Source organism: Pongo abelii, chromosome 21 (assembly GCF_028885655.2).
Source record: "Pongo abelii isolate AG06213 chromosome 21, NHGRI_mPonAbe1-v2.0_pri, whole genome shotgun sequence".
In the NCBI taxonomy this organism is placed as follows: Eukaryota; Metazoa; Chordata; class Mammalia; order Primates; family Hominidae; genus Pongo; species Pongo abelii.
Window position 1 is genome coordinate 48741026 of NC_072006.2, and position 12764 is coordinate 48753789.

At 41.5% G+C, this 12764-nt stretch overlaps 1 protein-coding gene across 4 annotated transcripts in view; it reads right to left on the reverse strand.

Annotated features, from left to right (window-relative positions):
• Nucleotides 1–640: 640 nt before the first annotated feature.
• Nucleotides 641–12764, reverse strand: part of SERINC3 (serine incorporator 3) — a 35967-nt gene continuing 23843 nt past the window's right edge. For 2 of the 4 annotated variants that reach the window (XM_063720442.1, XM_063720443.1), the window contains 5 exons: nt 11268–11437; nt 9254–9344; nt 8274–8454; nt 5522–5749; nt 3658–4883 (listed from right to left, as the gene is read on the reverse strand). In XM_063720442.1, coding sequence (XP_063576512.1) covers nt 4745–4883; nt 5522–5749; nt 8274–8454; nt 9254–9344; nt 11268–11437 — 809 coding nt within the window. In that variant the 3' untranslated portion in view covers nt 3658–4744. 4 annotated transcript variants of the gene reach the window in all.

A 12764-nucleotide genomic window follows, 5' to 3' on the forward strand; every position in this document is an offset into this window, starting at 1 on the left:
TGAAGCTAACTGTTAAAATCCTTTTCTCTCACAGCAGTCTTATGAGGCCCTTTTCCATGAGTCAGTATTTTCTTGATGTACCCTGCCCCCTCCTTACACAGTACTGGTTTGGTACCCATACACTCAATGGCAATAAAGTTTCACATTATCGCATTTGAACGGTAAGTAATAAGACCCTTTAGGGTACCACTCTTCTGGGGAAAACATTTTTAACCTAATATTCATGCTTTTTCCTGAGTAGGTGCCAGCCACTAGGGATAGCTGACCTAGTAAAAGACATGAGTCACTGCCTTCAGGTGACTACTAACTTGACTTTGTCAGTGATGGGTAGAGCAGCAAACACTCTGTGCCTGAGAGTAGACAAAAACTAGGTTCCCCATGGTAGATCTGGTGAGTTGGTGATGAGTCATTAGTGAGCCAGACGACTCCCCTACATGTCTCTAATAAATGTTGTCTCTTATATTCTTAAGGGCCAAGAGACACTGAGGTCTAATTGAAAAAAGAACTCTTAAGCCAAGCCCTGGGTTTCTCTGTTTCACCTCTTACTGAGTAACCATAGGCAAGTCATGAACTTCTCTAAGCCTCAAACTGATACGTAAAAGGAAGGAGGGAGGGAAATAATCACCACCTTACAGGCATGTGGATACTGTCTGTTTAATGCTTGGTACACCTACCCATCTATGTGGTTTCTATTATTCTTCTTCACCTGAGAACATAGGCATGGTGTGGCTTGAGTCATCCAGCAGTAATTAGGACATCAATGAGTTGGGTGCCTAGGTAACAGGACGGACAGACCAACACAACAGGAGTAAAGAGATGAACAGCAGCTTCCATTAATAAGCATAAGCCTACTATCTGTTATCAATCTGCACAGATCAAATGCACAACTCATTATGTGAATACTCGCTTTAGCCTGAATGTGTAAAAAGAAAACAGCCAGGTGCAGTGGCTCACGCCTGTAATCCCAACACTTTGGGAGGCTGAGGCAGGTGGATCACCCTGAGGCCAGGAGTTTGAGACCAGCCTGGCCAACATGGTGAAATCCCATCCCTACTAAAAACATGAAAGTTAGCCAGGCGTGGTGGCGCATGCCTGTAGTCCCAGCTACTCAGGAGGCTGAGGCAGGAGAATTGCTTGAACATGGGAGGTGGAGGTTGCAGTGAGCCAAGATGGCACCACTGCACTCCAGCCTGGGCAACAGAGCAAAAATCTGTCTAAAAAAAAGAAAAAAGAACCAGTTACAGATTTCTTTGTTCGTTCTCCATTCCTCACTTGGCTAGCCAAAAAGAAAAAAAACAAAACCTCTATACTGAGAACCCGGTCCATGGCTACTTTTTGGCAGGCAGTCTCTTTGATTATCAAGAGAAAGTTTCACTTCCCAACCAGATACTCCACAAGACCAACCTAGAAAGTAAAGGAGTCCAGCGCAAGACCAACCTAGAAAGTAAAGGAGTCCAGCATGGACCTAGAAGCTTTCTCCCAGCTTTAAGGAGGTAAAAGTGGCAGCCACTGCTATTGCTTTTGAAGAGTTCCTAGAGCATGTCCCTGATCTGAAAGCCAGGGCCCCAACCCGCATTCCCCAAGGCTAGGCAAGCCCTTTCATAGTGATGAAACACAAAGGTACTCATCTGGAATGAGACGCCACCCTGAGATCTGATGACTCAAAATACTCCCCTGCTTTAAATGATGATCCTGGCCTTACTCAGAATGCTGTCTTACTTATGTTTGTGTATAATTCAGCACTCACATGTATAATTCTCTTGAGTCTTGATTAGACTACTGGGTTTCCTACTAAAAGGCAGACTTCACTACTTCTTAAGGTAGGACCAAGCAAAGCAGGGACACTGCCTCTCGACTTTTAAAGAGCATTTGTTACTTCCAATTAATATCAGTTATCATCACAAGAAAAAAATAAAAACTTTATTGGACTTTGTTACATTTATTTTACAGTTTAGTATTGTTTGTATTTTGAATTACATTAAGGCGGAGGATGGGGCACTGTAATGTCTTTGAAGTTTAGGACCTTTAAAGCTCTTAAGCCGACTCCACTACTGTAAAGAAAAGCAGGGTATCTGCTTCACACTAGCAAAATAAGGGGCTAAATTTCCCCATCTGTCCCTCAAATCCCTTGAAACGCTATACCCTGACATAAACCACTGGTTTAAAAGACAATGATTCCAATAATTTATATCAAGTCCTGCTTCCCTACCCGACACCTCCACCCTAACTGAACCTGTCCCCTCTGTGTTCCTCTGTCTAATTCTGTAACAAAATCTGAAATCCAGCCTCCATCAGATTCTGGCTAAATATCTCTGACCTTTTAATATTGTCTTATTTTAGCCCATAATGAGATCAGCAGCTACTGTCAGTGCTATGTCAACGCTAAAAATGGGTTACACTTTGCAAAATAACTTTAACAGTCTTGTCTACTAGGCACCAACACTAAGGCTCAGCTGCCTGTGGTCATAAATCATAGTACGTACTCAACAAATAATAGCTGACAAGTTTGATAGCTGGAAAACGGCAAAGCTGGGATGCAAACCCAAGCAGTCTGACTCCCAAGCCTCTTAACCATTCTTAAGAGACCACCTACCTCCATTCTTCTTCGAACACATGTTTTTCCTGTTTGCCACCTGAATAAACGAAACCACTATCCACCCAGCTGGTTAAACCACAATCACTCAGAAATCTACCTCTCCTTCATATTATTCATAACTGCCAGTGTTAAAATTCTAATTGCTGGTCAGGCATGGTGGCTCATGACAGTAATCCTAGAAGTTTGGGAGGCCGCGGCGGGTGGATCACGAGGTCAGGAGATCCGAGACCATCCTGGCTAACACGGTGAAACTCCATCTCTACTAAAAATACAAAAAAAATTAGCCAGGCGTGGTGGTGGGTGCCTGTAGTCCCAGCTACTCGGGAGGCTGAGGTGGGAGAATGGCGTGAACCCGGGAGGCAGAGCTTGCAGTGAGCGGAGATCGCACCACTGCACTCCAGCCTGGGCGACAGAGCAAGACTCCGTCTCAAAAAAAAAAAAAAAAAAAAAAAAAAAAAAAAATTCTAATTGCTAAGTAGCCCTCACCTGTCAATTTCTCCCCATCCCTACAATTCCACTTCTCTATTTCACATCTCATATGGACTGCTCCTGGTCTCATCTCTCTAAATCCATTCTCTATATATCAGCCCAAGTGACTGAAGATAAAATTTGTTCATGACACTATGAATATGTTTTCAGCCGCCCTCAACATAAAGGTCCAAACTCTTTACTGAGGTTGATAAAGCCCTTTAAAATTCACTCCCTGACTGCATTTCCCCATTCCAGCTTTACTGAACTTTTTTTTCCCCATCTTCTTGCCTTTAACATGCAGTTTTATCTATTCCAGCAATGTCATCTCATTTTCCATTTCTCTCTTAGCTAACTTCTAAGAGTTCTTGGCTTAAATATCATTTTCTCCAGAAAGCCTACCATTACACCAAATACCTCTCCTTTGAGTTCTCTCCAATTCCTAAACCACAGCACTAATTCACATTATAACCACCTGTCAGCTCATTTGCTCTCTTCTCTAAGCTATTAAAGTCCAAGATGGCAGAGCCTCTATCATGTTTAACACTGTACCCCAAAACCTACAGAGTCTAGTACAGAATAGACAGTAAGTCTTTGTTGAAAGAACTTTTTTATTCTACTTTTTGCACACCACCTCTCATGAAAATGTTTCTTGACAATGCCTTCCCTGTCTCTCATCTACCAAGTGTCTTACCTAGAGAAGATATTTAGGACTTTTGAATAAATTCAAGACTTTGCTCACTAGCCAGACCGTAATTTTTAGAAGGAATAGGAGCATTCTGACTAGAAGCTTGATAAAACCTGGCTATCCAGAAAATAAAGAATGGCTGCTAACTCATAAAAGCTGTTGGAAGAAAGGGCCTTAAAATCTTAAGTCTTTCTATTTTAACCAAATACCTTCATAGTGCAAATATAATAAATTCACATGCATTTTACTTTTACATACTCATAACAAAATAACACAGACTAAAGCTGCAGTGTTTTCCCAAGTGAATCTTAATTTTTAACCAAACTCACAAAGCATTTATGGAAATTAATACATCTGGCAAAGCACCAGACTTGAATCAAGCATTATCAATGCTACAGTGTAAAAAAAGTAAATTAAAAAACTCAAGATGTAGAAGCAGTAGCCATATCAGCAACCATTCTTCTAGGGAAGGGACCCACATATACGATCCTTCCCCAAGAACTTTGATGCTACCCCTCTGAGGAGTTTAAGCACAAAACACAGTGCTTGTATCATATAAGTAAGGACTTTCATAGAGGAAAACTGTAATATAAATGCATTTTTTTTTTTGCTTTTAAAGGATACTGCAATATAAATATATTAAGCATGGCCTCAAATATCCAACATTTTCCTATCTTACATTTTAAACCAAAGTTAAAAGAACCTACAGGCTTTATAAAGAACTCTCTTCACAGCACAGCTGTAGTTCACTTTAAACAAAAAATGTTCCCTTTGTGCTATATCCTTAGAAGTAAACATAATATACAGATAAATGAGAAGTTTAGATTCTGCATCAAGCATTATTCAATCTCACCTTCTGATATAAACCTGGATACAGTCAAACTTGCAAAGCATTCACTTAACATTTTAGTTGAAGCAAACTTAAAAGGTATATGGGTTTTCGGTGAAGGAGACCTTTGTGAGTTTCAGTGGTGTCCTTGGCACTCAGAGGTTCAGCTGAAGTCCCGACTGGTGAGGACAAGTGGAGCCACAAGGGTCCAGACGTAAAGCAGGAGGCAGACCCAGCTGGAGCTGATCTTGACCCACACAGCTGGCCACTTGCTGGTCATGCTCTGAAACTTTGCATCAGGGCTAAGAAAACAAGAGAGAGTCAGGTAGAAGAGCCCGGTCTACCTGACTTCTATCAGCCTCCTGCAGCCCCCCAGACAAGGCCAAGAAATTCTCCAGTGAAACTTGGCTGGCACTACCCCCCAGTAGGGTTGTAGGGGACCAGAGGAAGCTGCTATTTTTAGTTCTTATGGCCAAGAACTAAAGAACTCATTGACTCTGCCTCTCAAATGACTTTTCTTCTTGCCAGCATGAAAGACCCTATCAGGGCAAAGTTCTTTAGATGTTCCTAGTTACTGGCAAAAGTCTAGATTGAGATAGCCTCCCTGAAACTTTCCTTCCTTAGTACATTATTATGTGAACCAGAATGCTCTGACATGGCCATCTCTATACACAGAAAATTAGTGAACAAAGATGGGTCAGATCGCTTTATGTCATGATTTTCTCTCTCAATTAACTCAACTCTGTAAGAGCTCCCAGTGATTTGCACTGCAAAGAATTCCAATGGGTTTTAAATGCTAGAGGGGATAAAGTCAAGAGTATTTAACCCAACTTCATTATATGGGTAAGAGCAAGGGTTCTGAGGTCAGGACAATGGATGAGATTTTATAGGCCATCCAAGGGTTTTATGGTCTTCCGTCTGTTTTGTCTGTGTTTCCTACCTGTACCAGCTGGTCAGGGTCATCATGATGTACAAGGAAGCCAAGCAGAGCATGAGGTGGAATAAGGAGTAGCTATACTGCACTCCCTCTTTCTCGTTGTCCACAGCCCGCCGAGGCTGTCCATCTTCTTCATCACTGGCACCACTGGTAGTTGTATCGCCAAGGATGACGCTGTCACTCCCTGACAGGGTCAGCTTGTCTACTTGGCTATTAGTGGAAGTGCGGATGCTGGAAAGTGATCCCACGGAAGACAAATCAGAAAGGGGCCATGACAATGAACTGCTGCCACTGGACTGTATACAAGACACTTATTGCTGAGCTGTTCCTACTTTGGAGACTGAAAGCTTTCTGAAGATCCTGCTTAAAGTTCTGAACTGCTGCCTGTCATGATAAGACTGACAGCACTGTCATCAGTTACTACTTGATGTGATGGCTTAATTGCTTAGGAGTTTCATAAAACACACTATGCTCTCAGTGTCTGTTTCCGTGACTTCACAAGTGCCGCTTCTATGATTGGAATGTACCATGTGCCAACCTTCTTCCAACTGACTTACTCATCCTTCACTTCTCTGACTTGCTGTCATGTCCTCTGGAAGGGCTTCCCTGACATCACCCCTCACTGGCTAGGTTACAAGACACTCCTCCGACTTCCCACAGCTTCCTAGGCTTCCTTCTGCCACTGCATGTATCACTCCTGTCTTCCTTGCTATTCAAAGAATGCCTTAACAATGACCTTAGTCTACGTATTTCTAGCACTACAGATGTTCACTAAAAGTTTGTTAAATGACTGAATAAAAATGTAAATACAAATAAAGGACAAAAATTACATGCTCGTTTCAACAGACACAGAAAAAACATCTCACAAATCCAATACCTTTCCATGATAAAAACAGTCAAAGTAGAACTTCCTCAGGCTGACAAAAGGAACAAATGAAAAACCCAGAGCTAACATCATACTTAACAGTGAAAAACTAAAAACTTTTTCCCTGAGATCAGGAACAAGACAAGGATCCTACTCTCACCACTTCTATCCAACAATGTAGTAAAGTTATAGCCAGAGCAAGAAAAAGAGATAAATGGTATCTAGACCAGAAAAGAAGTAAAACTATCTCTATCTGTAGATGACTTCATCTTGTTTATAGGAAATCCTATGGAATACATACACATGCAAACTATTAGAACCAATAAATAAGTTCACCAAAGTTGCAGGATACAAGATCAATATATAGAAATCAGGACTGGGTGTGGTGGCTCACGCCTGTAATCCCAACTACTTGAGAGGCTGAGGTCGGAGGATCGCTAGAGGACAGGAGCTCGAGGCTGGCCAGTGCTACATAGCAAGACTGTTCCTAAAAAGATTAAAAATTAGCTGGGCATGATTGTGTGTGCCTGTAGTTTCAGCTACTCAGGAGGTTGACGTGGGAGGATCACTTGAAACCAGGAGCTTGAGGCTATAGTGAGCTATGATCACACCACTGAATTCCAGCCTGGATGACAGAGCAAGACTTCATCTCTTTAAAAAAAAAAAAAAAAAAAACCACAAAAATCAATTGTATTTCTTTCTTTTTGAGATGACGGCTCACTTTGTCACCCAGGTGGACTGTAGTAGTACAATCACAGCTCACAGCAGCCTTGACCTCCTGGGCTCAATTGGTTCTCCCACCTCCCCAAGTAGCTGGGACTACAGATTGCACCACCACATCTGGCTAATTTTTATAGAGACGGGCTCTTACTATCTTGCTCTGGCTGGTCTCAAACTCCAAGATGCAAGTGATCCTCCCACCTCAGCCTCCTAACGTGTGGGGAATACAGGCATGAGCCACTGTGCCTGGTCACCAATCATATCTCTATACACTAGCAATAAACAACCCAAAAGTTAAGCTAAGAAAACATATATTCATTTATAATACCATCGAAAAGAATAAAATACTTAGAATTGTATTTAGAATAAAATGCTTAAAAACAAAATAAGTTTAAGATTTGTATACTAATAACTAACTATAAACCACTGAAAGAAATTAAAGACCTAAATAAATGGTTTAAGTAAAGAAGACTTCAGTAAGGTATTTTCATGGTCACAGACTGGAAGCCTTAATATTGCTGAGATGACAGTACTCCCCAATTTGGTCTATACAGATTCAACTCAATCCCTATAAAAATCCCAATTACATTATTTTTTTGCAGAAATTGACAAGCTGATCCTGAAATTCACATGGGAATGCAAAGGACCCATAACTGCCAAAACAATTTGAAAAAGAACAAATTTGGAGGACTCATACTTCCTAATTTCAAAACTTACTACAGGCTGGGCATGGTGGCTCACACCTGTAATCCCAGCACTTTGGGAGGCCGAGACAGGAGGATCACCTGAGGTCAGGAGTTCGAGACCAGCCTAGCCAACATGGTGAAACGCTGTCTCTACTAAAAATACAAAAATTAGCCAGGCATAGTGGCAGATGCCTGTAATCCCAGCTACTTGGGAGCCTGAGGCAGAAGAATTGCTTGAACCCAGTAGGTGGAGATTGCAGTGAGCTGAGATCGTGCCACTGCACTCCAGCCTAGGTGACAGAGCAAGACACTGTCTCAAAAAAAAATATAAGTACACAGCTCTGTAACTGAAGCAAGTAAAGAACTTTTCATTAAAGAGAACGAAGTTTTTTAATTTCTCATGCTGCTTTTTGAAAGCAAAACTGTTTCTTCACTTTATTATCAACCTCCATGAAAATCTTGTTCTAAGTACCTTTTAACTTACCTAGAATACAAAAGGCAGAGAACAAAGACAAACAGTCCAATAAAATTATCTGAATCCAGTAAAGACCCACTCTTTGATGGTGGAGTAGGGGTAGGGACCACAGCAGTTGAATTTCCAGGAGCCAGCGTTGGTGCAGTTATGCGTGTAATAAAGCTCATCAGGTTGGGATTGCAGGAACGATCTGAAAATGAGAAAATTTTTATTATCCTTGGTTACAGCTCATCTTGTTCCAAGAACAGACTTGAGGAGTTCCTTACATATCATTCAGTCATGATGTGAAACATGGGAATGCTTTACTTAAAAAATCTGAAACTTAGCAGTCAGTAACACATTTGGTCACAATCAATGACTTAGGAAAAAAAGAAAAGAACAACAGAATCTGTCAAATTTCATAAACATCATTATTGACTTTATTGGTTTTGTAGTTTGACTGACAAATCTTTTTAATTCTCTAGTGCCAAGGTTTTAAGCACAGAAGTTTATCTCTACTTTGGTTTTTACATAGTTATTTAAGAACAAAATATAAGTTATCATTGGTGGAGGGGGGGTCTGCATTGTTTTCCTTTAAAAGAAGCCCATAGAATATCCTACTGAGAAGCAATCCTATAATAACTACAAAAGGAGATTTCCTACAGCTGTTTCTTCTAGAGCCTGTGACATCAAACTAAAATTCAGTCAAAACAAAGGGCCAAAGCCCTTGACCATGGCTCTTAACTAGTTTGACTCAGCCTAGGTTAGGTAAAGCCTAGACCATCTAAAGGACTCTGACCCTTTAGACGGTCAGTTATAAATAGCTATGAATAGATGTGGGGACTAAAATATGAAAGGTAAATACCTACAAACCTACAGTGAACACTGTACATTTAAGTTTTGTTTGCTTGTTTCACATTTGCTCTAGCTCTAGTTTTTGTACCACCTATGTAAGGGCTGATTTCCTACTTTCTTTTTATCAAGTGAATGTGTTATTAACATTCCCTTACCAGGTTCATTGGACATGGCTGACCAGGTGAGGTACATAGTGTAGAGGGTGATGACGGAGGATTGCAAGAGGCCGGAGCGAGGCTGGTGTTCCTATGGAATCAAAAGGAAAACAGTGGCACAGGGACTGCCAAGGGCTGACTTTCCAAAATGCAGTGCACTTCTCTGGGATTAATTGAACTATCAGTAACTGAGAACTTTCGGATTCTTCTTGAGAGTTGAAAGGTGACAAGTAACCTTTCAGTTCAGTTAGCTCACAAAAGAACCCAGAAAGACGAAGCAAGTACTACTGGTTCTCAAGGCATTTCATGATCCTAGAAATTCCTGTGCATCACACAAGGCCTTTGATTTTCTACTCCCTTGGTGTAGTGAAAAGATCTAAGATCAGCTTTGCAACTAATTAGTAGCTGGGTGAGACCTATCACTTAAGACTTCTGTTTTCTCACTTTTAAAAGGAAAGGTGATGTCTACATACAATTTTCATATTTCATATCTATAACTCCATGAATTTTTTTATACTTTTTTTTTGAGACGGAGTCTCGCTCTTGTCACCCAGGCTGGAGTGCAGTGGTGCGATCTCAGCTCACTGCAACCTCCTCCTGGGTTCAAGTTTCTCCTTGCCTCGGCCTCCTGATTAGCTGGGATTACAGGTGCCCGCCACCACACCCAGCTAATTTTTGTACTTTTGGGGTTTCGTCATGTTGGCCAGGCTGGTCTCAAACTCTTGACCTCAGGTGATCTGCCCGCCTTGGCCTCCCAAAGTGCTGGGATTACAGGCATGAGCCATCGCACCCAGCTGGAGTTTCACTCTTATTGCCCAGGCTGGAGTGCAATGGCACGATCTCAGCTCACTGCAACCTCCGCCTCCAGGGTTCAGGCTATTCTCCTGCCCCTCAGCCTGCCAAGTAGCTGGGATTACAGGTGTGCGCCCCCACGCCTAGCTAATTTTGTATTTTTAGTAGAGACGACGTTTCACCATGTTGGTCAGGCTGGTCTTGAACTCCTGACCTCAAGTGATCCACCCGCCTTGGTCTCCCAAAGTGCTGGTATTACAGGTGTTAAGCCACCACACCCAGCCTAAACTATGGTATTTAGAACTCAAGAGCATGAGTTTTGTTTTGAAATATTAAAATCAATTATTTTTCACAGTTTAATTCCCCTAAAATATCTTGGCTAATGACTCATAAGAATCATTCCCAGCTGCGTGCGGTGGCGCACACCTGTAAAACCAGCACTTTGGGAGGCTGAGATGGGTGGATCACCTGAGGTCAGGAGTTCGAGACCAGCCTTGCCAACATGGTGAAATCCCGTCTCAACTAAAAATACAAAAATTAGCCGGGCATGGTGGCAGGCGCCTGGCCAAGGCAGGAGAATCACTTGAACCCAGGAGGTGGAGGTTGTAGTGAGCCAAGATTGCACCATCGCGCTCCAGCCTAGGGGACAAGAGTGAGACTTTGACTCAAAAAAAAAAAAAAAAAAAAAAAAAAAAAAAAATGACTCATTCCCAGCCAGGCGTGGTGGCTCACGCCTGTAATCCCAGCGCCTTGGGGGAGGCCGAGGCGGGTGGATCACAAGGTCAAGAGTTCAGCCTGGCCAAGATGGTGAAACTCTATCTCTACTAAAAATACAAAAATTGGCCAGGCCCGGTGGTGGGTGCCTGTGATCCCAGCTACTCGGGAGGCTGAGGCAGAGAACTGCTTGCACCCAGGAGGCAGAGGTCGCAGTGAGCCGAGATCATGCCACTGCACTCCAGCCTGGTTGACAGAGTGAGACTCCATCTTAAAAAAAAAAAAAGCACTATAAATTTTCAAGTTACCTGGATTTTTTTTTTTTTTAATGATAGTGAAATTCATTTAATAATGATATAGGCATGAAATAGAATTATGAAGATTTTATAATATGGAAAAATGTTCAAGTGGATAAACTTAAGACATAAATTCATAAGAAAGGGTACCTAGATTTTAGGCTTAGAATTAAAAATCCTTCACAGGAGAAAGAAGTAGTAAACAATCATACCTGAATTTTTGGGTGGATCGATATAATAGAAGCCACAACGCAAAGGATCAGGTTAATACTGATGAAGAACTTGTTTTCTGTGCAGCCATCTGGTTTGGTGTAGTATGTATAGAGCAGCCCGACACAGATGATTGACAGGATATAAAAGGCGCTTGTGAAAGACAGTAAAGCTGGAGAAAGGGAAACCAATATGAATGACCACAACTATAATAAACTAATAATGAAGGCCAATTTTCTTCCACTCCATATAAAAATGAGGAGACATTATCTCACTTTTCTGGGGTAATTTACAGTAAAATTACAGAGGCCTCAAGGTTAAAGTATCAAGATTGTATTCAACTGGCTTGATGTTAAATTCCAAAAACCACCAAGCAACTGAATTCACTTCCTGAATTACCTAATTTGATTTCATGGGTTGATTACCAGACATTTGATCATTCCAGCTAGAGTTAACTGCTACCTATATGTTAATTAATGTGTATTGTGAGCTTTTCTTAGGAACCTAAATGATTCCTATACCCTCAAAATGACCCAGTACACACCAAGCTCCATGCCAGGATGGTGTTAGAGGAAAACAGAATAGACACACTTGTATCTTTTTATGACAGTTTTTTCCTCTGCAGTCGTTGGCTATCTAAACCCATTTCTCATCACAAACAATAAGACTACACCCCTGAACTGGAAAAGTGGCTCATTTGCTATTTTTTAATATCTAAAGTAATGGTCCTTTCCATTCACACTGAAAATCAACAATTAGCTGTGTTGGCTGAACGTGGTGGCTCATGCCTGTAATCCCAGCACTTTGGGAGGCCAAGGTGGGTGGACTGCTTGAGCCTGAGTTCCAGACCAGCCCAGGCAACATGGCAAAACCCTGTCTCTACAAAAAATACAAAAATCAACCAGGCATGGTGGCATGAGCTGCTACTTGGGAAGCTGAGGCAGGGGGATTGCTTGAGCCCAGGACATAGAGGTTGCAGTGAGTCGAGATGGTGCCACTGCACTCCAGCCTGGACAACACAACAAAACCCCATCTCAAACAACAAACAAAACAATTAGCTGTGTAGCTCTGAAAATTAGAAAACATGAAACAGCACATACAGTACACTCAGACCAACTGCAAGAATGATGAGCTCAGTTAACTTGTATTCAAGTCAAAGCCCACATGTAAGAAAACTAGTTTCTACTTATCTCAATGAATTTTGCATGTCTAAAATTAAATGATGTATATTAAGTTACTAGCACACTTCTTAATGTTTTCACATCTGAATATAGAAGATTTTTCTACACTTAGTTACTATAAAGTATGACCAATTTGCAACTCAATAAATTCTTCTAGAGTTGTATGATCCAAAATGAATTAAAGAAAATAACGGCCGGGTGTGGTGGCTCACGCCTACAATCCTAACACTTTGGGAGGGCAAGGCAGGTGGATCGATTGAGTCCAGGAGTTCTGGCAACATGGCGAAACCTTGTCTCTACAAAAAACACAAAAATTAG